Source organism: Phascolarctos cinereus, unplaced genomic scaffold (genome assembly GCF_003287225.1).
Source record: "Phascolarctos cinereus isolate Bilbo 61053 unplaced genomic scaffold, phaCin_HiC Scaffold_2;HRSCAF=192, whole genome shotgun sequence".
In the NCBI taxonomy this organism is placed as follows: Eukaryota; Metazoa; Chordata; class Mammalia; order Diprotodontia; family Phascolarctidae; genus Phascolarctos; species Phascolarctos cinereus.
Window position 1 is genome coordinate 326762390 of NW_027555625.1, and position 27424 is coordinate 326789813.

Below are 27424 nucleotides of genomic sequence, written 5' to 3' on the forward strand. Positions count from 1 at the left end.
CTTTCAGCTCAAAACAGTTCTATCAGCTGATAACTGGAGCTGGGGAAGGGGAGGGAGAACCCAGACTCCGCTTCCCAGAGGGAGGAAGGAGGTGGTGGTCTGTAGAACTTCTTAGCCCAGGGGCCAATCCTGATCCCCACCCATCTTAGAACAGAGTGCGTCAGAAAAAGACTGAAAGATGATACAGGTTAGGGATTAAAGAGCTGGGGGAACAGGGGCTGGGGGAGGAAAAGAGTCTGGAGGAAGCAGGAAAGGCAGTTGCCAGGAGGTAGGTGGAAGTATCACCCCAAAGCTGCTTGTTTGATGTAAACAAGTCCAGCCCAGGGGCTGGAGGGGATTTTTTTTGGGGGGGAAGGGTCAACAGTTGGTATGAGGACTTCTAATATTTCCTCCTTTCCCTTCCCCCATTGGCTGTCCCATAGATCCTGACTCTTTCCTGAAGTCTGCCCGGCTACAGCAACTACCCTCTTCCTCTTCGGAGATGGGCAGCCAGGATGGGTCACCTCTAAGGGAGACCAGCAAGGATCCCTTTGCAGCTGCAGCAGAGTGTTCCTGCCGCCAAGATGGACTCACAGTCATCGTCACAGCCTGTCTCACTTTTGCCACTGGGGTGACAGTGGCCCTTGTCATGCAGATTTACTTTGGGGATCCTCAGGTGAGACTGGGAAGGGGCAGATTGGGAGAAAATCCAGGGATGTCTGAAGGGGAAAGAAAAATGTGGAAGTGAAGGGGAGGGTACCGGGGCTTGGGGTGGGGTGGTGCCTAGGGATCTAAATAGAGATAGGGAGTTCAGTAGGAGACTGGAGGGAAAGAAGGAAGTAAGTTAGAAGAGAAGCCATGGTTAGGAGAGAGAGAGAGAGGACCAAGGACTAGCAGTTCAACAGACAATTGTTAAACACCTACTATGTGCTCAGCCCAACTCTGTGCTCAGTAATGGAAGGAGTTTAGGGGAAGAGAAACTTACCTTGGTGGGTAGGGGGTTGTGATCATCCTTGGACCCTAACAGGTGAGTGTTTTTGTTTGCTCCGCCCCCTGCTTCAGAGTTTTGCTACCTAGAACAGAGGGTTAGTGTGAGGGAGAGATGTTTCATGGGAGCAGACAGCAAGCCTTTGCGCTGTCCCCCCTTAAATCTCCTCTTCCCCATTCTCTCCCCCAGATCTTCCACCAGGGAGCAGTTGTCACAGATGCTGCCCATTGCACAGCTCTGGGCATCGAGGTGCTGAGTAAAGGTGGCTCTTCTGTGGATGCCGCTGTGGCTGCTGCCCTGTGTGCTGGCATCGTGGCTCCTCATAGCTCTGGCCTGGGTGGGTGAGTGGCCTTCTATCTCGAGCTCCCTAAATCCATGCTTCAGCCTCTCCCAATTTTCCCTTCCCAGTTCCTCCACTCAACGGGGACCCAATTGGTCTCCCAAGAGTCTCTTAATCCTTCCCTCAGGTCCTTCCAATCATCCCTCATTAGGTTCTCCAAATAAGCCCCTCTGGACTCTCCCAATTTTCTGCCCCAGATTCCTCTATCAGCAGCTTCCATTTTCTTAATTAGCACCCCCACAGTCCTCCGTTTGCCTCCCCCAGACTCTTTCAGTTGATCTGTTCTAGGGCATTCCCTTCCCTCTACACAAGCCCTGTTCAGATTCCTGGGAAAGAGGGTGGACAGGTAGGCCTTAGCTACTCCTCAGCCCTTCGTAATTTGAACTTGGTGTAAGGGCTTGGTCAGTTGAGAGCTTATGTCCAGGGCCTAAAGTCTTCTCCCTTACATAAGCCAGCCCCAGGGGGTGGGAGCTAGCTGCCACTTCTTTAAGACAGGTGCAGGAAACTGGCAGGCACCCAGCCTATGGCCCCCTAGGATTGGCCCAGTGCCCTCCTCTGGCCGGTTCCTGCTAATCTGGGATTAAAATATTGGGTGACTTGGTGGGGAGAGCCTCTTCAGGCCTGCTTTGGAGAGAGCCAACACCCTTCTCCCCCACCTCCCCCATTAGTCTAGCCACCTCCTCCCTTCCCCCAACCCCTAGAAGAGGTTTATCTCAACAGGGGGGCTGGGAGAGAGTACAGTACAGTAGTTTTGTGTGTGTGTGTGGGGGGGTGTAATCTTGTGCTTTCTCCTAGTTCTCCAATACTATGTGCCCTTGTCTCTCCCTGTTTCCACATGCTGCCCTCCCAATGCTCCCTTTTCTCCCTACCCAGGGGAGGAGTGATGCTTGTCCATGACATTCGGAGGAATGAGAGCCGCCTGATTGACTTCCGGGAGACTGCTCCTGGTGCCCTTCGGGAGGAAGCCCTGCAAAGATCCTGGGAGACCAAGGTGGGGGCCGCAGGGGAGGGGCTCCTCTCCCCTTCCCTTCTGTCACTGAAATCCATTTCTGAGCACCCTTTATGTGCCAGGATGCTCTGCTTCTACAATGTGCCACGCTACTGTCCACCTGTAGTACACAAGGCTCGTGTGAGCTAAGCCCATCCGTCTTCCTGTTCAATTCACATCATTCAGACACTTTCCCCCACTATGTTCTGCTTTGCTCCGGTCTCAGATGAAGAAGTAGCCCTTCTCTATGCAAAAGTCAGTTTCTTTACATGTGCCCTTAATGCCCTCTTCTCACTGACTTCTCTTGCAAATTGTTCCCATTTTCTCTCTCTCATATTCAGTCTATCTACTGGCACCTTTCCTTTCATCCGCTAACATACGCGTGTCTCCCCCATCCCTAAAAAAAACCTCTCACTTGATCCTATCACCCCCACCAGCTCCTGTCCCATATCTGTCCTTCCTTATGGCTAAATTTGAGAAATTTATCTACATTTGGTGCCTCCACTTCCTCTTCTCTCCCTTTCTTCTAAACACTCTGTAATCTGGATTCTGACTTCATTCATCTGGACTCATGCTCTCCAAAGCTACCTACCAATAATCTCTTAATTGCCGAATCTGTTGGCCTTTTCTCCATCCTGATTTTCTTTTCTTTTTTTTTTGTACCTCTCAGCAGCATTTGACACTTTTTTCCTTTTTTTTTTTTTTGCTTTTTTGTTGAGGCAATTGGGATTAAGTGACTTGCACAGGGTCACACAGCTAGTAACTGTTAAGTGTCTGAGGCCAGATTTGAACTCAGGTTCTCCTGACTCCAAGACCAGAGCTTTATTCACTGTGCCACCTAGCTGCCCCAGCATTTGACACTAATTGATTACCTTTTCCTCCTGGGTGCTTTTTCCTTTCTTTTTTTTTTTTTTTTTTTTTGGTGAGGCAGTCAGGGTTAAGTGACTTGCCTAGGGTCACACAGCTAGTAAGTGTCAAGTGTCTGAGGCCAGATTTGAACTCAGGTCCTCCTGACTCCAAAGCTGGAGCTCTATCCACTGTGCCGTCTAGCTGCCCCTGCTTTTACCTTTTTAAGTTTTTGTGAAATTGCTCCCTCCTGGTTCTCCTCCTATCTGTCCAATTGCTCTTTCTCAGCCTCCTTTGTTGGTGTCCTGGGTCATTTTCTCTTTTCCATTTATACTATCTCACTTGATTTAGTTAGCATCTCTGTGTACATGTTTCTCAGATCTACATACCCAGCCCTCATCTCTTTCCTGAGCTACAGTCACACACCTCCAGCTGCCTCTTGCATAACTTGAATTGGATGTCCCAGAGACATATCAAACTCAACATGTCTAAAATGGAACTTTATCCTTTCCCTTCTTCTGAATTTTCCTATTATTGTTGAGGGCACTACCATGTTCCCAGGCTCCCACGCTTACAAACTTGATGTCACCTTCATCTCCTCGCTCATATGTACCCCCATATCCAATCCAGTGTCAAATCTTGTCATTTCTACCCTCATTACATTTCTCCTCTGTGTCCCCTTCTCTCAGCTCATATAGCCATAACACTAGTTCAGGCCATCATCACTTGGACTATTGGAATAGCCTTCTGCTAGATTTTCCTTTCTCAACAATCTCCTCAGTCCAGTCTATTCCTATTGAGTTACCCAAGTGATTTTTTTTCTAAAATTATTATTTTTGTTTTTTTCTCAATTACATGTAAACAAAATAACATTAAAAATTTTTTTTAACATTTAAAAAAATTTTGAGCTCCAAATTATCTCCTCCCCCCTCCACCAGAAGACAAGTAATTTAATATGGATTCTATGTGAGCAGTCATACAAAATATTTACATAATAGTCGTATTGCAAAAGAAAATGCAGACCAAAAAAACCAAAAACCAGGAATAATTAAGAAAGTTTAAAAAAAAAGGTATGCTTCTATCTGCATTTAGATTACATCATTTATTTCTCTGGAGGTGGATAGCATTTTTCATCATAAGTCCTTCAGAATTATCATTGTATTGCTGAGAATAGCTAAGTTGATCATTGCACAATGTTGCTGTTACTGTGTACAATGTTCTTCCAGTTCTGCTCACTTCACTTTGTATCAGTTCATGTAAGTCTTTCCAGATTTTTCTGAAACAATCCTACTCTTCATTTATTAGAGCACAATAATATTTCATCACAATTATATACCACCACTTGTTCAGCCCATTCCCCAATTGATGGGCATCCCTTCAATTTCCAAAACTTTGTCAACACAAAAAGAGCTGCTACAAATATTTTTGTACACATAGGTCCTTTTCCTTTTTTTTTTTTAATCTCTTTGGGATACAGACCTAATAGTGGTATTGCTGGGTCAAAGGATGTGCACAGTTTCATAACCCTTTGGGCATAGTTCCAAATTTTTCTCCAGAAAGGTTGGACTAGTTCACAACTCTACCAATAGTGCATTAGTGTCCCATATCCTCTCCAACGTTTTTCTTTTTTTGTTTCTGTCATGTTAGCCAATCAGATTGGTGTGAAGTGGTACCTTAGAGTTGTTTTAATTTGCATTTCTCTAATCAGTAGTGCTTTAGAGCATTTTTTCATATCAGTATAGATAGCTTTGGTTTCTCATTATGAAAAAATACCTGTTCATATCCTTTAAGTGATTCTTTCTACAGCACAGGTCTGACCATGTTACTCCCTGCTCAATAACCTCCTGTGGATTCCTGTTACCATCAGAATCAAATATAAGCTCTATTAGGCATTTAAAGCTCTTCATAATCGGGCTCCTTTCCAGTCTTCTTAGATTTTACAATCACTCTGTGATCTAACTACACCGGCCTCCTTGCAATTCCTCAAAAGTGACATACCTCTTGCCTCTATATCTTTGCACTGACTGACCCCATTCCTGGGGTCCTCTGCCTCTCACCTCTGCCTTAGTCTCCCCAGCTTCCTTCATGACTCAGCCCAAATCCCACCTTTTGCTAGAAGTCCCTTCAGCTGCTTATGTCTCCACTCCCAGATTACCTTACATCTTTGTTGTTGTTCAGTCATTTCAGTCATGTCTGATTCTTTGTGACCCCATCTAGGGTGTTCCTTGACAGAGATACCGGAGTGGTTTGCCATTTCCTTCTGCAGCTCATTTTATGGATGAGGAAACTGAGGCAAACAGGGTTAAGTGACTTGCCCAGGGTCACACAGTTAGTAAGTGTCTGAGGCCAGATTTGAACTCAGAAAGATGATGAGTCTTCCTGACTCCAGGTCCAGCGCTCCATGTACTATGACGCCACTTAGCTGCCCCCTACCTTCCATCTACTCTATATGTAGTTTCTTCATACCTAGTAATTTACATGTTGTCTTTCCCATTAGATGGTGAGCTCCTTGAGGGTGGGGACTGTTTTTTGCCCATCTTTGTATCCCTAGTGCTTAGCAAAGTGCCTGGCACATAGGAGGCACTTAATAAATGCTTCTTGATTGCCTGTATGTCTGGCTGCAATGTACCTTCTGTATGTGTTTACCATGTGGCCAGTATAGGATGAGCATTGGCCAGGAACGTGTGTCTGTTATGTACCAAATATATACAAGGCTACTGTAGGATTATGATGTACCAACGAACCTTGGGGGGTTCTCTCTACCCTGGGGCTGTGGGCCCTTTAGAGCTCAGCCTAGCCCCTCCCCTTCTAGTGACTTGGTCTCCTCTTTCCCTTGACTGCTTCACCTGACCCAGCCCGGTCTCCTTGTGGGGATCCCAGGAATGGCCAAGGGGCTGTATGAAGCTCATCAACTCTATGGAAGGTAAGGGGGAGGGTGACACCAGGGACTTCACCACCCCTTCACCTTTCCCCACCCCACCCCCTCACCAAATTTTTCATTCTCCTTCCCAGGCATTCTCCTGACTTGGGTTTCCTCTTCCCATATTCCTCTCTCTCCTCAGGTTCCCACTTCCTAGTTTTGTTGCCACTTTCTCTTTCCCCACTCACATGTCTCATCTCCCCAGATTTCTTCTCCTTCAGCTTCGGCTCCACCATCCTTGGAGTCCCCTCTCTTCTACCTCCTTTCAGTTCTCTTTCCTTTTGGTATAACTCCCTCATCCATTTTCTTCCCCTGCCCTGAGGGTCTCTTCCCCCTCTAGCTCCCTCACCATGTTCTCCATCTTCTCTCCCTCAGGCTGCCCTGGTCCAAGATTCTGGCATTCGCCTCAGCTGTAGCTCAGGATGGTTTCAATGTGACCCATGATCTTGGTCAGTTAAGGGCCCTGGAGGTGGGTGGTGGGGCTGCAAAGACAAAGCAACAGCCTGAAGGGCTGGAAAGTCCCTTCACCATATTGATTGGCAAGGGTGGTAAAGGGGAGGGGCAGGGTAGGAAAGGCTTAAGTCTGAGGTATCTTCCCTGTGTCTTTCCAGCCCAGGCCATCCTAGAACAACCTGTGCCCAATGCTTCAGAGCGTTTCCGGGAGATCTTCTTTCCTGAAGGCCGGCCGCTGGTACCTGGCACGTTTGTGCGGAGGCCAGACCTGGCAGCTGTTCTGTCTTCTCTGGGCTCTGCAGGGGCCATAGCTTTTTATGGGGGTGGCAACCTCACCCAGGAGATGGTGTCAGAGGTGAGCACGGGTGGACTGAGAAGCATAGACCAACAAAGTTGTGAGGGACTTTAAAGAGTACTTTATGAGTCCAACCATTTTACTGATGGCTAAATTGAAGCTTGGAGAAAGAAGGGGACTTCTTCCAGTTTGGAGCAAGTTAGTGGCAGAATCAGGACTAGAACCCAGGGTACCTAACACCTATTCCAGGGATCTTTCCACTTCCATACTCTCAGGATCAACAGAAATCCCAGACATTTTTAAAGACTTTAAGAGTCCTAGGGAAAAAGATCAGAGAGCCCTTGGGGAGAGAGATGTGGTCCTCACCAAGGTGGGGAGTGAGAGAAGAAGAAATGATCGCCTAGGAATTATAAATCTGGAGCCGAAAGGAACCTCAGAGACCATCTAGTTCAACCCCCACATTTTATAGATGAGGAAACTTAGGCCCTTGCCTAAGGTCTCATGGATAGTACAAAGGCAAGATTTGAACTTGGGTCCTCTGGCTCGGAGTCGGGGCTTTTTCTGCTGTTTCTAGGGCTTTGGAGTGTTATTGGGGATGGGGAGAGACTGCAGCTACCAACCCCTTCCTTGTGGTGCCCTAGGGGTGGGCAGAGTGGGGGCTGATGCCATCTTCCTTTCTCTCTCTCTTGCTCCTCCCCTCTAGGTGCAGCACCATGGTGGAGTCTTGACCGAGGAGGATTTCAGTAACTACAGTGTATTAGTGGAGAAGCCTGTGCGTGGCGTGTACCGAGGTGACCCTGCCCTCCATTCAGCAGCCTCTCTCACCCTCCCTCTATGCTGTCCTGCCCACTATAGAAGAAAAAATAAAAACTCTGAAACCCTGAGTGGGCCAGTGGCTTCCTGAGGAGCCAGGGTCTAAAGCAGGGACTAGAGTTTAACCCAGTTTCTCAAGTGCCCAGAATGTCAGGATTTAGGGGGCAGGTGTGAAGTCTAGTCTTGCCAAGGAGCCTAGTTTCCCTATTCATGCCCTTTTTTTCTCTCCTATCTTCCCAGTACCACTTGTTGTTGTCATTTCAGTCATGTTCAACTCTTCCATGACCCCATTTGTGTCAAAGATACTGAAGTAGTTTGCCATTTCCTTCTCCAGCTAATTTTACAGATGAGGAAGCTGAGGCAAACAGGGTTAAGTGACTTGCCCAGGGTCACTCAGCTAAAATAAGTGTCTGAGGCAGGTTTTGAACTTAGTCTTCCTGATTCCAAACTCGGTCTTCTGTCCACTGTGCCACCTAGCTGCCCCTTCCTAATGCCATGGTCTCAGCCTAAGGAACCACAGAATGTCAGAGCAAAAAGGGACTTGAGAACATAGTCTGTCACAGCTGGAAGAGAGCTGAGAGAGAAACTAGGCCAACTCTCTCAATTTTATAGAGGAGAAAACTGAAAAACAGGGAGTGGAAGAGATTTGCCTAAGGTTACATAGCTAATATCCTGATTCCTATGCCAGGGCTTTGGGCTCTCTGGACTCAGGGTGAGACTTTGGTAAGATTGTGAAGTTTGTCTCCATCATTCTCAACCTAACTTCTCTGTGTCAGCCTCTTCCTTCTCTTCCCTCTCCACCCCTCCCCTCTTCCTCTTTAAGTACTCATAAAAACCTGGTTTCTGTGATATTCTTGGCCATGTAATTTCCTGGAGATCAATCATTGAGCAATCTTTATTAAGCATCTACTATGTTTGCTACAGGATAAAAAGACAAAAATTTAACAGTCTGCTTTCACAGAGCATATTTTCTATTGTGAGATATACATATATTCATACATATGCATATGCAAAACAGATTCAAGATAGTTTTTTTGGGGGGAGACACTAGCATCTGGGGAATCAGGAAAGGCTTTGTTGTAGGAAGTAGTACTTGAGCTGAGTTCTTTTTTTCCCCACAAATACATTTTTAAAAGGTATTATTTATTCATTCATGCCATCAGAGTAGATCTCAGATGAAACTATTTAAATTCAGATTTTTAAGACCAGTGGGTTTTGATAAAAATGAAATTGTCCAGATTGTCTTGCCCACATTTCTTAGCATTCATCTGAGTTTTGAAGAAAACTAGGAATTGTAATAAGTAGAGAGGAAGTAGAAAGTGTGAAGAAAAGGAAGCTGGCCAGTTTGGCTGGACTGAAGAATGGAAGAGTGATGAAAGGGCATTATTTATTTATTTATTTTCCAGCCAAATACAAGGTTTATTAGGACGCCTATCATATTGAGCAGACTCTTAAGGAGTCTGAACATTAGTAAGCTGTTTGCCAGATTATAAGAATCTGAGCAGTGGCTACATTTTAAGAATCTAAGCATCTAAATGGAGACAAGATGGATGAAAGGGTATAATTTATAATAAGGCTGGAAAAGTAGGTTGGAGCCAGATTGTGAAGGGCTTTAAAGTTTATTGAATAGAGATGTGAATGATGTGGTCAGAGCTATGCTCTAGTAAGAATATCATTTTGGCAGCTATGTGGAGGATGTATTGGAGGGGGGAGAGTGATTTGAGACAGAGAGACCAATTGAAAGGTTTGGAATATAGTGACAGGTGGGTGAGAGGATAAGGGTAATAATCTGTGATCTCTGATAAGGAAACTGAGAAGGATTGGTCAGACATGTAGGAGGATAGCCAAGAGCAATGACATGAAAACTCAGAGACGAAAGACTCTGGGAAAGGGTGATAAGAAGTTTCAAATGCTTCAGAGATGCATTTCAGAGACATCAAGAAAGATGAAGCTTGATACTGAAAAAAGGCTATCAGTCTTGACAGTTAAAACATCATTAATAACATTGGAGAGTACAATTTCAGTTGCATGATCAGAGCAGAAAACCCAACTGCAAACATTGAGAAGTGAGAAGACAAAGAATAGAGGTAGTGATTGTAGATAACTTTGCTTTTTCTAGTATTCTGGCTATAAAAGGAAGGTAAGACATTAGATCATAGCTTGAGTGGATCACAGGGTCAAATGAGAGTTTTTTAATATATCAAAGACCTGGGAATGTTTTTAGGCAGCAGGGAGGTAAGCAGTAACAGAGGGAAGGGTAAAAGATTAGAGACAGAGAGGTTGAATAATCGTGAGGATAATTTGCAGAAGGATCCAGAAAGGGATGCTGGGAATGAGGGTACAAGTAGAGGTGTTGGCCTTGTAAGGAGAATGGGGAGATGATGACAAGGAGTTTTGAAATATAGAGTAAGGGAGCAGGAGCTTGTGGTGGATGGCTTCTATTTTCTCAATAACATATGAGATGAGGCCTTCTGCTGAGAGGGAGGGGAAGAGGGGTATACAGGAGGAGAAATAAAGGTTTGAAATAATAGAAAGTCAATTATAGAGGAGTAAAAGGATTGCCTTGCTATAGTGAGGCCCTAATGGGATTACTCATATCGGTCATGTAGGTTTGGATCTTCTCAATGTCTGCCATCTTGTATAACTCTTGGCCATCTCTTCCCATGAGTCTGCTAGTCTTCACCAAATAGCCAATGGCTTTCCTCAGTTTCTCCTGATATTTCAAGGAAAGCAATAGAGCACATGACTGCCCACCTATAATCCCATGACACATAAGCAGCCCATCTTTTCCTATCATCTCTTTCTCCAGTGACATCTTAATCTCCAGCTCTTCTTTGAAATTCCTCATTGGTTACATATTGCATGTACCTCTCCATAGGGTTCTCTGTGGTTCATGTTCACTTCCTCAGAGACCATTGTGCTACTTGTCTCACAGCTATACAGCCCCTAAAATGATGATTTAGAAAAGATGAACCTTTGTTTCTGGGAAAAGCTTGGGTTCCTTAAAAGAACTTTGTAGTTTCCCAAAAGCAGCCCTGATTTTTCTCCTCTTCCAATTTAATCCTGAAACACCTCATTGTCTATTGTCTGTCCCAGATACGTATACTGATGGATAGGTTCTATAGTAGAAGTTAGATAACGTAAAGGTGTAATAGACCCAGTCAGCATGGGGTCAGCAGGGTCAGCCTTATCTCACTGGGCATAAAATACTTTGCCTTTGTTAGAGACATTTTTGGCTTTGGCAAGTACAGTGGTAGGGAAGGTTAGGAGTGGGGCAGGGCAGGGATTGGAATGGGTCATTGTACAAGCTTGAGGCCAGCCCTGAATGAACAAATATCTTGGATCCTTGTTTTTGAAGGTCTCAAAGCCTAGGGCTGAAATGCAGGAGGCCTCCTAAGCTCTAGCCTCTGCTTTGCCACTGACTAACTGTGTGATCTTCAGCAAGTCCCTTTTTGACTCTGGGCTTCAATTTCCTCATTTATAAAATGAGGACTTCAGTTTCTAAGAGTTTGGTTTTAGTTTCTTTACCTCAGTAAAAGTTCTTTGCCCTTTTGTCCTTATACTGAGATCTGTTTCCCCTCCCCTCCTTAACTTGGCCTCTCCCCTTCTCAAAGGCCACTTGGTGCTCAGTCCCCCACCCCCTCATACGGGACCTGCCCTCATTGCTGCCCTGAACATCCTAGAGGGCTTCAACCTTACCAGCCTGGTGTCCAGGGAGCAGGCTCTGCACTGGGTGGCTGAGGTATGGCTCCCCTTCCCTTTCCCACCATTCTCCTTATCAACTTCTTGGCTTCCTTGTCCTATTTTGTGTTCCTGCTTTCCAGGGAACTGGGGTCAGTGCCAACCTGCCCCCTCCCTGGTCTCTCTCCCTCTGGGTACTGGGGGATACTAAGCAGTCCTTGGAAAGAGGGTTGGGTGTAGGGCAAGCCTGTGGGACATGGTATCAATAAAGATATTTTGGGGATAGGGGAAGGGAAAGTCTTTGGAATTCTGAGGGGTGGGGCATAGATGTTTTAGAGCTTGGGGGTCACAGGCCAAGAAGAGGTCCTGATGTGCCTGGTGTCTCCTGCATGCCTTTGTAAACACAGACCCTGAAGATTGCTCTGGCCTTGGCTAGCAGACTGGGAGATCCCTTCTATGATTCAACCATCTCTGAGAGCACAGAAGACATGCTCAGGTAGGGCCAGGAGATAGGAAGGGATTGGGGGGGTAGGAGGGTAGTATGGAGATATCTAAGAAAGGCATTTATCTGAGGCTTTTGCTTCCTTCTGATTTCCCAGAAACACACACACACACACACACAGAGTATATTTGCATATGTTTATTTATATATATGTGTGTATTGATCTGTAAAATTCAGTCTATTTCTAAATCTTATAAGACTATTTGTGCATACATGTGGAGTCCCAAAAGTCTTAGTTCAGTTTTAAGCTATTAAAACTTAAACTTTATTAAACTCTATTAAAGCTTAAGCTTGAAAGCTTTGAGTCCCTCTGTATATATATGAACACATGTACACATAATTAATTACTAAGAATTATGCTAGGTCCTAGGGATACAAAGTCAAAATAGGAAACAATCCTGCTCTCAAAGAATTTACATTCTATTAAGGGAGATAATATGTACATATGTAAGTATATAGAGAATAAATGCAAAACAAATACAAGATAGGGAGGGAGGACATTAGTAGATAGGGGAATAAAGAAGGGTTTCCTGTAGGAGGTGATGTTTGAGTTGTATTGAATTTATGTCTTATTATTGTCTTTATTTCTTGCATTATGATGTTCAGATTTTTTGGCTTGTCATGTTCTTCTGGGAGACTTATAATCCTTAAGTCGTCTCTACGTATCCTGTCTTCAAGATCAATATGTTTTGCTTGAATGAATGTCATGTTTTCTTTTAACACTATTGCATTTTGCTTCTCTTCTTCTAGATTGTCTTTCAGTTCTGTATGTTTGCATTCCTAATGGGTTATGCTCTCTTTTGTTTCTTCGGGGAGATTTGCCACCTTGGGTTCAAGTTTTTTTCCATTCTGCCAATTATTTTTGCTGTGCAGGCCATATATTCTATTTCACAATTCTTATTTTTCTTTTAAACCATTCAGGAATATCCTACTGTGGTTCCGTGCCCTCTTGAGAAACCATAGGGTCCTCAGCCTCATTGGATGTTGATTTATTTTCCTTTGTCTTACAATACTTATGCATACATGTCTGGTGGTTTAGCTGATTTGGAGGCCATATTCCTTTCTGCTATTAATATATTCCTTGTTTGTTTATCTGCTTATCTGGAAGTCTTTAATTGAGTTTTCTTCCTCCTGGGATCTTTGACAATTTCAGTCTTTTTTCCTCTATTGTTCACTTTCTGACTCCTTCCCCTTTGACTGCAGTTTCTTTGGGAGTTGTACCTTAAAGCTATTTTAGCTTCTTCCCATGCTGGGAAATTCAAGTTTACCAGTCTGTCTTTGCCCCAGGTGGCTTCTGGGGGTGCAGAACTGGCCCCAACTCAAAGCTGGGCTCTTTCCCTCAGGCTTAGTGGAGTGGCACACATGTGTCCTGCCCTAGTTTCCTTTGTTGCTTAGTTGTCTAGTTGAGCTCTGTGGCAGCACAGAGTTCTGAGCTGCTGTTGCAGCCTAAGCAAGCTTTTGACTTTTGGTTTTCCATAGCACTGTGAGGAGACAGTGGGTTTGCTTTAGTTCTGTTACAAGCCCACGTGTTTGCTTGTGAAGCCCTGCTATTAGATCATGTTGAGCAGTGAGGGTGTGGATGCTGAGTGGGTTAGGGGTTAGGGATTAGCCTTCTGTTCTGCTTATTAAGATTTTTGGTGTCCTAGACTGTGGAGAGAGCTGAAATTGCTTTGTCTTTTGCTCATACTTCCTGTGGTCTTTCATCTTGTTGGCATGTGACTCAACTTGTCCTATTACTGTCAAGGTACCACTATCCTCACAATTGCCTAGGCTTACAACCTAGGTGGCATCTTTAATTCCTCACTCTCTCTCGTACCCATATCCAATCCAGTCCCCCAGAGTCCTGTTATTTCTACCTTTGTAAAATCTCTCACACATACCCCCTTCTCTCCTCTGTCACTGCTACTACTCTGGTGTAGACTCTTATTATCTCAGGTATGGACTATTGTAATAGCCCTCTGGTTATTCTCCCTGCTTCAAATCTCTCCCAACCCCTGTCTATCCTCTACTCAGCCAACAAAAGTGATCTTAAAGTGCAGCTCTGACTACGTCACCCCTTCCCCCATTCAATACACTCTAGTGGCTCCCTATTATCTCCAGAATCAAATCCAGACTTTTAAAGCCTTTCATAACTTGTCCCATATATTTCCAGTCTTTTTATACCCTACACTCCCCCCCCCCCGGGTACTCTGCAATCCAGTGTCACTAGCTTCCTTGTGGCTCCTCACACTATCTCCCAACTCTGTGCATTTTCGTTGATTGTCTCCCATACTTGTAATGTTCTCCCTCATGGTCTCTGCCTCCTGGCTTCCCTAGATTTCTTCAAATCTCAGCTAAAATCCCACCTTCTGTAAGAAGCTTTTGCCAGTCCTTCTTTTGCCTTTCTTCTGAGATTATCTCCAATTTATCTGTATCTGTCTTATTTGTACCTAATTGTATGTTGATTCCCTCACTAGATTGTGAGCTTCTTGAGGACAGGGACTGTTTTTGCCTTTCTTTGTATCCCTAGCACTTAGCATAGTGCCCGGAACACAGTAAGTGCTTAATAAATGCTTATTGACTTGACCTGATTTGACTTGAAGTGAGCAAATTTATGAGCCAGAGAATCTATGGTTAGTGCAAAAGCTTGGAGATGGGAAATGGAGGATTTGCATGAGGAAAAAAGAAAAGACTGGTCTGGACCATACAATAAAGGAAAAGAACTAATGGATAAGGACATTTAAAAGATAGATTGGAACTAGGTTATGAAAGGCTTTAACTAGAAGAGTCTATAATTTTACCTTAGAGGCAATAGGAAACCACTGGAGTTTATTGAATAAGAGAATGACATGCTCAGAGCTACATTTAAGGAAAAATCACTGTGACTGCTGCGTGGAGGATACAGTGGAGTGGGGAAAGACTTAAGGGAGGGAGACCAATTGAGAGATCATTATAACAGTGCAAGCAACAGGTGATAGGGGCCTGATCGAAGGTTGTAGCTGCATGAATAGAGAAAAGGGGCCAGATATGAAAAATGTTGTAGTCATAGAAATAGAAAAATTTGGTAACTGATTGGATATCTAGGGTAAAGGAAAGAGAAGAGTCAAGGATAACCAACCTGGGAGATTGGAAAAGGTGTAAGTTTTAGGGGAAAGATCACAAGTTCTGTTTTGGACATGTTGAAGTTGAGATGTCTTATGACATCTAGCTTTATGTGTCCAGCAGGCATTTGTTGTGGCAGAAATGGAGCTCAGGAGAGACTGGGGCTGAATATGTATATTTGTGAATCATTTGCATAGAGATGATAATTAAACCTATGGGAGCTAACAAGCTCATCAAAGCAGAGAGAAGAAAACAACAGGTCCCAGCACAGCTTTGGGAATTATCCATAGTTGAGGGGCATGATAGGGAGGAGAAGCCATCAAAGAGCACTGAGGAGTGGTCAGACCAGTCATGTATGCATGTATCTATCTATATGTGTGAACATATGAATATACATGCATGAATATATATATATATGTACATGTGTGTGATGATACACTTTGCATGTGTATGAGTGCATATAAACTTCATACACACAGTGTATTGTGAGCATGGGTATATATGTATGTGAGATGTTGTTCAGTCACTTTTCAGTTGTGTTTGATTCTTTATAACCCTATTTTAGGTTTTCTTGGCAAAGATACTGGAGTGGTTTACCATTTCCTTCTCTAGCTCATTTTACAGATGTGGAAACTGAGGCAGACAGGGTTAAATCACTTACCCAGGGTAACGCAGCTAGTAAGTGTCTGATGCCAGATTTGAACTCGGATCTTTCTGACTCTAGGCCTGGCGCTATATGCACTGCACCACCTAGCTGCCCAATGTGAGAGATAGTACAAGGCTATCTCTCTCCCTCATAACCCCTGACAACCCTTACACACTTTTCACCTCTTTCTTCTTTTTCTTTTGCCTTTCCTGGGAGTATGGAAATTGTGATTAAAGTGGTCACTATCTAAGTGCTGCTTGGCCCTTCGAAGACTTCTACTTGACACTCCCCTCTCAGTCCTATCTATTGTGTTCCCACAGCAAGCTGGAGGCTGGATACCTTCGGGGCCATATCAATGATTCACAGGCAGACCCTGGCTCACTGCTGCCTGCCTATGAGCTGGATGGTGGTGCCACAGCTGCACAGGTGCTGGTGATGGGGCCTGATGACTTCATTGTAGCTGTGGTCAGGTACAGTTCAGTGTCCAGAGTTTTGGAACCCAGAGTTCAGAGCCCATCTAGGCTGGGGAGGTGGAGCAAGGATTGCCCATGACAAGCATCTTCTCCTTCCTTTGTTGGAACAGGGTACTGGGTTTGGGTGTGAGGAGGGCAATACTGATCCTGTGGGCATACCCCATGGAGAACAGCCAGGAAAGATGGGGTCTCATCTGTGTCTCCTGTTACTCTGCAGCTCACTGAACCGCCCTTTTGGCAGTGGCCTCATCACACCCTCTGGGATCCTGCTAAACAGCCAGATGCTGGACTTCTCCTGGCCCAATAAAACTGCAAACCATTCAGCACCCAGCCTGGTACTTCCTAGGCTGGTCTAGCTGCGCTGCCCTCCTCTGCCTCCACTCCCTTCTTTTTCCCTTGCACTTTGGGATAATCCCCTAAACCACCCCAATCCCCATTCCCAACCTCCCTATCAAACACATTGTTCCTAAGTCCCCATTCTGTCCCTACTTATTCACTTCCTTCTTCCCTTCCATCTCCATTCCTCACCCCATGTCCTGAAGTATGTTGCTCTGATCCCTGTGTTTGTTGAATGAATGAGCCAACTGTATGTCAAGTCCTGTGCCAGGTGCTATGGGCTCATCGAGGAACTTCCACTAGCTGGGGAGACATAGCATTTCATATATGTGTAAACTTAACTAACATGATTTATCCCTAAATCTGGGGAAGGAGAGACTTCACTGGGGGTTGGATAGTCAAGAAAGGCTCCCTGAAGAGAGGGCCCTGTTCTTTGAGATGCTTCCTTCTGTTCCCTTGTCCCATATGTGTTCTCTCTGTCTCTCTGTCTCTCTGTCTCTCTGTCTCTCTCTCTCTCTCTCTGTCTCTCTGTCTCTCTCTCTCTCTCTCTCTGTCTCTCTCTCTCTCTCTCACACACACACACACACACACACACACACACACACACACACACAGAGAGTTTCTTTTCTAATCCTTCTATCCCCAGTTCATTTCAAAGACACTACACTGAGGCCCCGGGAGATAAGGTTACTGGCAAAGCAGGGCTTTTGAAGCTCCCTGCTCCAGATTTCCTTGAGCATGGAAGAAACTGGGGACAAAGGGAGTCAGTTCAGGTTCCCTATCCTTCACCCATGAGATCTATGTTACTATGACAGGAGAATGCCATTCATCCTGGAAAGAGACCACTGTCCTTCCTGCTGCCCACGGTGGTGAGGCCAGCTGAAGGTCTTTGCGGGACTTACCTGGCACTGGGGGCCAATGGTGCTGCCCGAGGACTTAGCAGCCTCACCCAGGTGAGCCCTTCCCTTTGTCCCTTCTGACAGAGAAGTATGGGAGCTGAGCCCTTAGAGTCCTTGGCCCAGGGACCTTGTTATTCATGAGAGATGGGAGAGGGGAGGGGGCTGCAGTTCCTCCCTTACCCCTTCTCAGGTCTACTTCCTTATTCACAGTTTTTTTAAAAGAACTTTAAGGCTGTCTTCCTGTTTTCCTAGGAAGCATGAGAGGCAATGTAGTAGGGCAGCTAGGTGGTGTGGTGGATACAGTGCTAGGCCTAGAGGCAGAAAGATCTGAGTTCAAATCCAGCCTCAGACACTTACTAGCTATGTGACCCTGGACAAGTCACTTAACCTTTGTTAGCCTTTATTTTCCCAACTATAAAATGGGAATAATAATAGCACTTCCCTCTGGGGTTATTGTGAGGATTAAATGAAATAATATTTGTAAAGTGCTTAGCACAGTGCCTGGCACATAGTAAATGCTACATAAATGTTAGCTATTACTATTACTACTACTACTACTACTACTACTACTACTACTACCACCACCACCACCACCACTACCACTAATAATAATAGTATAGTATAAAAAAAAGAAATAGTATAGTGCAAAGAGCAATGAAAAGGTAGTCAAGAGACCTAGAATCCAACTGTAGTTCTGATACCGGCTATGTGAGTAAGTGCAAATCATTTAACTTCTCTAAGCCTCAGTTTCATCATCTGTGAAGTAGGCAGAGTAAAACTTGCCCTGTTTATCTTGCAGGGCTATTTTGTGTAAAGTGTCTCGTATGTCTTAAAATGTGATGGAAATGTGAGCTATTATTAGACAGTGTAAAAAGCAGCATGGTATAATGAAAGGAATGTTGGACAGGGAGTCAGACCAGGGTTCTAGTCCCGATCTGCCACTAACTCTTTCTGTGGCTAATAGACAAGTTACTTTCCTTCCTTGGGTTTCAGTTTTCCCTTTTGTCAAATCAGAACAATAATCTCTGGCTTTCCTGACTCCAATGGGCTGTTATTAGTGTCTGAGGTAGTGGGTGAGGAAGTGCTTTGATAAGTATTACTAATAATAGCATTTATATAGTGCTTTAAGGTTGGCAAAGTGCTATACAAATATTTCATTTTGAACTCACAACCATCCTGGGAGGTAGGTGATATTATTATCCACATTTTACAGTTGGAGAAACTGAGGCAAACAGAGGTTAAGCATTTGCCCAGGGTCAGACAGTAGATGTCTGAGGCAAGATTTGAATTTAGCCATAGGAGTGTGCTGGTAAATGTTTAACAGGCTCTCAGGGAAGAAAAAATTGTGCCCATGACACTTTTAAATTTGGTCTGTGTTAACATTTTCTCCATTTCTTTCTTAAGGCTAGACAATCAACAAAACAATAAATCAAGCTCTGAGTTATAGTATTTGCCAATGTCTAAGGTGTACACACTCACGCTGACATTTTAACCACTGTTACTTGTGAGCCAGTTCAAGCTGGTTCCAGCACACCCCTGTTACTAAAAGTATACGATGCTTTGCAGCTATGAGGGTTGATTTACCTGGGCTTCTTGGGGATACTTCCTGGCTATATGCACCTCTTACCTCTGTGGCATCCTACAGGTCCTGGTGAATGTGCTGACAATGAACAGAAATCTGAGTGACAGTCTGTCCCTAGGGCGCCTCCACCCTGAGCTCCAATCCAACATCCTCCAGGTGGACAGTGAGTACAGGGAGAAGAGCAGGCTGGTGGGGTCCTGATTATGGAGCCTAGGTGGGCCATACCAACAGTAGGTACAACCCCCAGGTGCCTCCCGAGAAGGAGACTTTTAGCTTTCTCTTTCCTTTTGATGTGTCAGGTGCCCCCCACCCCCCACCCCTACCTGGGAATTTATGGGAACTCTTGTGTTTGTATCCCTACTCATTAACACTGTGCTTGGCACATGGTAAGTGCTTAATAAATGCTTGTTAATTGACTTATTACTTAGTCATTCTCCCCCCTGTCCTGGATGCTTAGTGAACTTTGCTGAGATAATAATCCTTTCATTATCTACTCAGAGCCTTTATGAGGAAAAAAGCTATAGACTGGAGTTGCTATCATCATCATTATTTATTATTTAGGGGCATGATTTCTCTGAACACTCTTTAAAATTTTTGAATTTATATATTTTATTTTTGTTTTGTGTTCATTTCCAATTATATCCTTCCTCTCCCCTCCCCAGAGAGTTTGTAGTCAAGAATATGGGTACAGGTAGGGACTGAACCTGTGATTTCATTGGTATAAGGAACTCCTAGGTGAGAAAATTTCTTTCTCTGCTACTATTTGTCTTAGGGTTATCTAGGACACAGGTGTCAAACTCAGGACCAGTAGGCCACATGTAGTCCTCAACACTTCAGAGTGCACCGAAATTAGATCACAGTGCCATTGGGAAATGTTTGACAAATAAAATAAAAATGCAATAGAGCATAGATAATGTTAACATGTGGCTTTCAAAGTCAACATGAGGGCAGTAGGTGGCCCAGTGGATAGAATGTTAGACCTGGAGTCAGGAAGGGTTAGAGGACTCACCCCTATAATCCAGTTTAGCTCTGGAGGTGCTCCTGGGCAGGTTCTCTGAAGAGCTTTAAGCTATGGCTGGACAGATGAAGGCAGCCAGTTTATGGCAGAGTTGCTGTTAGTAAAGTTTGTCCCAGACACCAAGAGCTACCTGTTTCTCTGCCCTTTTCCCACCTCAGTGGTGCTTCTTTCTCTCTTAACCTCCCAGTGCCCTGTTGCCTCCTACCTACCCAAGGACTGTTCTTGGAAAGTGCTTTGAGATTTAAGATAATAGTGATAATTAATAATCACTAAGCTGTCAGAGTAGCTTTCAGCCACTTCCCCCTTTGTGGGCCTTAGTTTCCCTACCTTTAAAATGAGGAAGGTTGGATTAGACTCTCCCCTCCTAATACTAATTTATCTATGACAGTAGTCATGTGACTTTAGGCCAATCTCTTTACCTCTCTAGACCTCATTCCCTCCTTATTTTCCCCTGGGCCTGGACTAGTTCTATAGCCTTCTAGTTGGTCTCCCAGCCTCCAGTCCATCTCTCTTCCAGTTTATCCTTCTTACAGCTGCCAAAGAAATATTCCCAAAACACCTCAATTAGTGCTCACTGATTGATCTGTAAAATGGAGAAGCTGGACTAGTGCTGGTGACTGATAACTCCATAACAAACTACTTGTGTGGCCTTGGGCAAGTCCCATAGGTCAACTGTCTGGGGATTGTTTCACGTGTTAAATGTGAGGAGTAGAGTAGATCTCTACAATCCCTTCCTACTCTGACAATTTATAATTCTGTCAAAGGAATTTACTCTACCAATCTGATCTCAGGAGAGTGTTGGGATTTGTCTCTATTAAAGGGTTTTTGGGGGACTGGAGAGAAATTTGGGAAGTAACGAGGATTTTCTTGGGGGTACTGAAATTGTGTCTACAGGGGCAGCTAGGTGTTGAAATGGATAGAGCACCAGCCCTGGGTTCAGGAGGACCCGAGTTCAAATCTGGCATCAGACACATAACATTTACTAGCTTTGTGACCCTGGGCAAGTCACTTAACCCCACTGCCTGGCTCCCCCCCCAAAAAAAAAATTGATTGTCTACAACTTGCGCTAGACAGACAAGCCTGTCTAGTCCTGAAAAATAAATCCCGTTGGCCAGTGCTTGTGGGTTTCTATGAGTTTACTGAACCACCCAGAAGAGGGTTCTGTACAGGAGAGATACTTAATAAATATTTGAATTGATTTTGTTGCATGTGATTTCTTTCAGGTGAATTCACAGAGGAAGAGGTTGAGTTCTTGGAAGCTAGGGGCCATCGGGTTGAGAAGGTAGACGTTCTGTCCTGGGTCCATGGAGGTCGGAGAACCAACAATTTCATCATTGGGGTGAAGGACCCTCGTAGCCCTGATGGAGCGGGTGCCACCATCTTGTAGGCCTGGTGGGTGGGGTAGGGGCAGGCACTGCAGCACAAAATACCCCTTTGCATGTTCCAAGAGCCCCGTGGAGTCTTGCCTCCCCCTGGGCAAGGGAGGGAGGGAGGGGGGACAGGCACAGAAAGGGTCTGAAGACCAGAGGCTCCCAGTTGGTGCCTTCGAGCTCTGCCCAGGGCCTGGGGACCAGAGGAGATTTACATCAAACTCAATTCCAGAATAATTGACAAATTCCAGAGTGGATGGGAGTGGCCTGACACACCTCAGGCAAGAAGACCAGAAGAATGGTTCTGCCTCCTTCCAATACTTCCCACCCTGAGAGGCTTAGGGAAATGCTTGCTTAAAAACAAAAAAAAAAAACCACCCAGGTGGCCCTAATTGTCCTTCCTTCCACTCACCCTCAGCATCTTTCCCCTTCCCTTTCCTCAGTCTCATTTCTTAAATGACTTTTTTTTTTTAAACTGACCATCCAGAAGCAAGGGGCCCTCTTTCTCTTTCTCTCTGTCCCAGAAGTAGTGAGGATCTGAGGGAGAGGTGCAGGGAGAAGGGGCCACATAAGGGTGGGGGGGGAGGGCAGGGCAGGGCGGGTAACAGCTCAGGGGCTTCCACTTCCCAAGAGGAATTAAAGAGAAAGTTGCTTAAGAAATCTATCTCTGGCTTGGTCTGTTAGCTGGTCTCCAGGTCAAAGTTGGGACAGATGGCTGAATTTTGGGGAGAAGTCTCCTCACCTAAGCTTCTAATACGAGCACTTTAGGCTATCTGCAACCTTGGAGGCAGTTTAGACTATCTCTCTACCTCTGGAAAATGTCACCCCTAACTCACCCCATAAACAATTCCAGTCCCATGAAGGTCATCAAGAAATGACCCTAGGGAGGGAAAGTGGATCTTCCCAACCTCTCTTTAAGTTTCCTTAGTCTCTGTGTCTTGGAAGTGGGGTGGAGTGGGGCATGTCATCTGGCACTTTTTTTCCCCTTATAACTCATTGAATACTAATGCTGGAAACTTTTACTGACCCTCTAGCTGTACTGAGATGGAAACTGAGGCCCACAGAAGGGAGAGTACATGCCTAAGGTCCTCAGCCTTGAGTTAATAGAGATGGCACTCAAAGCGCAGAATCCAAGAGCTGAAAGGAACCCCAGAGGTCATCTAGTCTGACTGGAAACTTAACAAAAATTCCTTTTTCTTCAAGGACCCTGACAGGTGGAGCTCTCCACATTAGCAAGCTTTTTCTTTTATTGACCCCCAAATCTCCTTCCCTATAACTCCTACCTGCCATTGCTTCTACTTTTGTTCTCTGCAGCCAAAAGAACAAAGCTACAACCTCTTCCATATGACAGCTCTTCAAATACCTGAAGACACTGATCATGTTTCCCCTAAGTCTTTTCTTCTCCTGGTTAAACAATCTGGGCTCCTTCAACTTGTGTCATCTTGTACATCAAAGCCTCCTGACTCCCAATCTAGTAGATACATAACCCTGCTCTTGTGTGTCAACAGTAACCTCGGATCTGTGTCGTTTTTTAGGCCATTCTTGCTGGTCTCCCACCTGCCTGAGATCATTTAGATGACTCCTCTTCCCAGCCCCCACCTCTCTCCCTAATTTCAGTTCCCTGTCTCTCTAGCTTCTCAATGGGTCACTCCACCTCTTAAGTCTTATGATCTTGTAACTCTACCGATACCCCACTCGTCCCCCAAATTTAACAGGATATGTAGGACATAGAATAGGATTTTAAACCTGGAATGGAATTGAGACCATCCAGGCTCAGAAGTGAAGGTACCTGGGCTAGTCATTCCGAATGTAAGTGCCAGAGCTGAGGATAGAAACCCCCGAAGCCACAAGTCCATAGGAGTGAGAAGATTTTGGACTGGTTCTGTCACTGCTTCCTCAGCATATCTGAAGGGCAGACTATGGGCCAAGAGCAGAGGGCTTAGGTTCTCAAGAACCAACCGGCCAGGCAGAATAAGAAGACCAATTCCTGGCTACCATTTCCTTGAGAGGGCAAACCAGAGGGGACACTGTCCACTCAAGCTGGAGATCGCGAAGAGGGAGGGTACTGTGGGCTCTGGACTACGGGTGGTCGGGGCATGCGGAATCCTGCCTGGAGAAAAGAGACCAAGGGTTCAAGGCTACCAAGGAGTAACTTGGGGCACGGGAAAGAAAAAACTGCTGAATATCGGGGAAGAAAAATCCGGGCTCCATCCAGTAGGGACCAGGGCGGGGTGGGGTGGGGCGGGCCCGGGCGCGCGTGCGTGCGGCCGCCCCGAGCTCCCGGGGACGTTCGCTCCGGTCACGTGCCTGAGGCCCCCGCCTGCCCGGCCCCGCCCCGCTCCTCCCCCTCCCTCTCCCCCTCCCCTCCCCCTCCCGGGCCCCGGTCCCCTCCCCTCCCCCTCCCCGCCGGGTCTGAGGCCGCTGCCGGGTCCGGGAGTCCCGGTGTCCCGCTGTCCGGCTCTCCGGGCCGCGGGGACGGACAGAGTGGCGTTCGCAGGCCACGGGCCAGAGTGGGCCGCCGTCGGAGGCCCCTGGCAGGGCCGCAGGTGAGGCAGAGGCTGGAGCTCGGGCTGGGTCCTGGGGGGTGGGGTGGGACGGGACGGGACGCGAATGGGACCAGCCTTGTCTCTGGCCCCGGGAAAATGGCGCCGCCGCGCGGGGCGGATGACAGGCCCGGCAGGGCTGGGAGCCCTCCGCCCGCCTGCCGCCCGCCGCCGGGCTCGCTCGTGTCTCCGCCGCCGCCGCCATGTTGGGGAGCTGGCCCCGGCCTGCGGGGGGCCGGGGATGGGGGGTCGGCCGGGGCCAGGCCTGAGGCAGGGAGGGGGGGGGCCTCCCCGCGGTGCCCAAGCCCGAGCTCCGCCTCCCAAACCGCCAGCGGGGCCGGGGGAGGCAGGTGTCCAAGCCCGGACCCGGGAGGGCGTGCGGAGCAGGCCCACCTCATTGTGTGCCGGGGTTGCCGGGCCGGGTGTGTGTACGCCAATGTGCTGGGGGCGGGGAGGCAGGGGGCGAGGGCAGAGAAGGACACCGGAGGGCCACCGAGGCAGAGCCCCTGCCGGGGACTTTGACAGCGGGCGCTAGCTACAAAGGAGCAGGCTTCTCCCTCCCGGAGGTTTCAGAATCCCTTAAGGTGGGAGAAGAAATGAAGCCTCGAGATGCTCGGGGCCTGGCCGTGTGTTGTATGTGCAAAAGAGCTGTGGCATTGTGTGGGGGCAGTGACCCAAGGGAGGACCACCTTGCCCGCATCCGAGTAGGGGTCACACGGGGACGTCGTCATTGTGGGGGGTGAGGAAGCAAGGTGTAGAGCTAGCGATGTGGAACTCCAGAGTTTGGAGTCGGGAATAATGACAGTGAAGGTAGCCCACCGCAAGGCTTAATGTGATTTAAACGTGTACTCTAGTTGTGCACAGCACTGTGCAAGGTCCTGGGAATACAAATAAGAAAAGGGCCCTGTCCTCAGAGAGCTTGAAATCTAGCTTTAAACTGCACACAGACTTTTGGGACACCTTGTTACAAGGATATACATAAGCAATAAAAAGAAACAAGGTAGGGAAGGAGGGCTACGGTTGGGGCTTATCAGGAAAGGTTGGGTAGAAGGTCTTGACTGACCTGCTTTTTGGAGGAAATGAGGCTTTTATTCCAGGCATAGGGAAAGGCCAGTACAAAGGCACAAATGGCAAGTGGAGGTGCAATGTACGAAGAACAGAAAGAAATCCAGTTTGGGTGTACTATAGACTAGGAAGGCCAGGTTGTGAAGGTCTTTAAAAGCCAGAGAGAGGAGTTATTAGTGTAGCAAATAAGGAGAAGGGTTTTGAGTGGATGAATAACTTGGGTTATTAAACCTGTGCGTTAGGAAAACTTATCAGCTGTGTGAAGCAGTGTAGTGGTGTTGGAAAGGCTTTGGACTATAGGTGATTCAGGCTCTGCCACTACCTATGTGATTTAAAACAGTTAACTTTAATTTCATATAGGTCTCAGTTTCCCAATCTGTAAAATTAGAGGGTTGGAGTAATGCTCTCTGAAATTTTATTAACTCCCCTTCCCCAGAGTCACTGGTTCTGAGCTTTTCTTTTCTTACCCTTCTATCCTTAAACTAAAAAAACCTCCTTTCTTGCCTTTCAAATTCCTCACAATCTATCTTCATCCCTCCAGTAAGATATTCTGACTTTTTAATAGGGTTAATCCTTTTACCTGATCTCTTTTCCTTCTTTGAAGACCTTGCTTAAGAAGTCAGCTTCTCTGAGTCACTCATCTCTTCAGTCTCTCCTCCACTGGTATCTCATCAGTTCTCAGATACATTCGTTTTGACACATCCACTTTTATATAGCTGCCATCCTGTCTTTTCCCCTTATGCTGCTAAACACTGAAAAATTGTCAATACCAGATTCCTACACATGCTCATTACCCATTCTCTCCTTTAAGATGGGATTTTAGTTCCCATTTATCTGCTGAAACTTTCCCCACTGTAATCACCAAATCCAGTGGTTTCCAACCCCCTTGACCTGTTAGTGTCTTTTGATACCATTGACCACCCTCTTCTATTGAATATTCTTTTCTGTTGGCTTCACAGATACCATACTCCAGAGGTTTTCTTACTTTTCAAACCTTTTTCTGTGCGCTTCACCAAGTCCTCAGCTTGGTCTCTCTCCTTTAATGAATATTCCCTAACTATCTGTATCCAGCCCTTTTTTCCTCTCTCTACATTTTCTATTGACAAATGAGCATTCACTCCCACTATTTCAACTATTGCCTCTATCTGTACAGATAACTCCCAAATTATCTTCAATTGTGACCTATGTTCTGACCTCTAGACCTGCTTATCCAAACGCTTTGTGCAAGAAAGCTTCACCTAGATGTCTTCTTGATACTTCAATGTAACATATTCAAAACCAAGCTTATTTCTTTTCTTTGGACTCTCCTCCTGCCTCCCCTATTTTTGTCTGATAAACCACCATTCACTGTGCCTCCTGTATTTGAAACTTTGGGGTTATCTATTAGTCTTTACTTTTCCTCCTCTCTCGTATCCAACTAGGTACCAAGTTCTGCCCATTTCTCTGCAACATCTCATTCATCCATTCCCTCCTCATTCTTCCTAGTGATACCACCCTAGTATAGGTCCTCATTTCTATTCACTAGTTCTATTTTAGGGGCCTCCTACCTTCTCAAATCCATCCTTCATATTACTGCCAGAGTACGCTTTCTGTTGTATAGATTATGTTTCTCTTCTCAAAAAACTTTAATGGTTCTTTATTACCTACCAAGTAAAGTGCAGATTTCTTTGCCAGGAGTTCTAGGTCTTCTATAGTTTGGGGCTTCTTACCTTTTCAGCCTTTTTTCTTTTTGTTTCCTTCTGTGCATACCGTGCTTAAACCAAACTGTGTTACTCAAACACAGATTGTCTTCATTAACCTCCTCTTCTGTTGAATCCTTACTAGTCCTTTAGTTCTCAACTCATTTGTCACCTCATCCATTAAGTTTTCCCTGATCAGTAACAGTTTTCAGATCTCACACCATTTTTGCACCTAACTCACATTTATCCTGGCACATTAAGGTTTGCATAGTGCTTTACACATATTGTCTCATTTGATGACACTGTGAACTTTGTGCCATTACTATCCCTATTTTACAGATGAGAAAACTAAGGCAGATGGAGATTGTGACTTGCCCAGAGTCACACAACTAATAAATAAGACAGGATTCGATTTGGTGATTTTCCTTATTGCAAGTCCAGTTCACTATCCTTTATACCAGGCTGTCTCTCTTGTTTGGGAAGATGTAAAATGTCTTGCTTACTCTCATCATTTAAAAAATTCACTTTCTCAGAAAGTATCTTAAATATTTCCTTTATGTAGGGCTGCTGTCATGTATTTTAGCAGCAATTCTCCCAGAATAAGGAGAAACATATATTATTTTGCTTTGAAATATTTTACTTAAATGAATTTAAATTTCATTTTTCTCTTCTTGAAATATTCAAAATCAGTGCCTCAAATACATTATAGCCTTCGTAATTTTCCTCTGCAGTTGTAATCCCTTTTGATGGTGATGTGATTATTTCCAAGCCGCTTTGATTTGATTTGATTTGATAAAAATTACAGTTTATGGAGTAGAAAAAGAAGTTAATTTGGAGCCAGAAGGTCTGACCCCAAGTATCCAGGTTCTGCCAGTTAAAACCTATAAGAACTTGGGTGAGCCACTTAACCTCTCTGAGCCTCAGCTT

The 27424-nt window shown here is 45.5% G+C and overlaps 2 protein-coding genes across 5 annotated transcripts in view; both read left to right on the forward strand.

The window, feature by feature from the left end:
- GGT7 (gamma-glutamyltransferase 7) overlaps positions 1–21795 on the forward strand; it is a 39119-nt gene extending 17324 nt beyond the window's left edge. Inside the window, exons 2-15 of the mRNA XM_020998848.2 lie at positions 423–655; positions 1157–1308; positions 2181–2298; positions 5997–6064; positions 6437–6510; positions 6673–6869; positions 7513–7600; positions 11237–11364; positions 11711–11799; positions 15853–16002; positions 16223–16340; positions 17157–17294; positions 18886–18985; positions 21064–21795. Of these exons, the coding sequence (XP_020854507.1) occupies positions 423–655; positions 1157–1308; positions 2181–2298; positions 5997–6064; positions 6437–6510; positions 6673–6869; positions 7513–7600; positions 11237–11364; positions 11711–11799; positions 15853–16002; positions 16223–16340; positions 17157–17294; positions 18886–18985; positions 21064–21227 (1817 nt within the window). The 3' untranslated portion in view covers positions 21228–21795. The remainder of the gene's footprint in view (positions 1–422; positions 656–1156; positions 1309–2180; positions 2299–5996; positions 6065–6436; positions 6511–6672; positions 6870–7512; positions 7601–11236; positions 11365–11710; positions 11800–15852; positions 16003–16222; positions 16341–17156; positions 17295–18885; positions 18986–21063) is intronic.
- Positions 21796–23584: 1789 nt separating this feature from the next.
- The window catches only part of NCOA6 (nuclear receptor coactivator 6), a 66609-nt gene continuing 62769 nt past the window's right edge, over positions 23585–27424 (forward strand). For all 4 annotated transcript variants that reach the window (XM_078150265.1, XM_078150267.1, XM_020998544.2 and 1 more), the window contains exon 1: positions 23585–23756. The gene's annotated coding sequence lies outside the window, so the exon portion shown is untranslated. The remainder of the gene's footprint in view (positions 23757–27424) is intronic.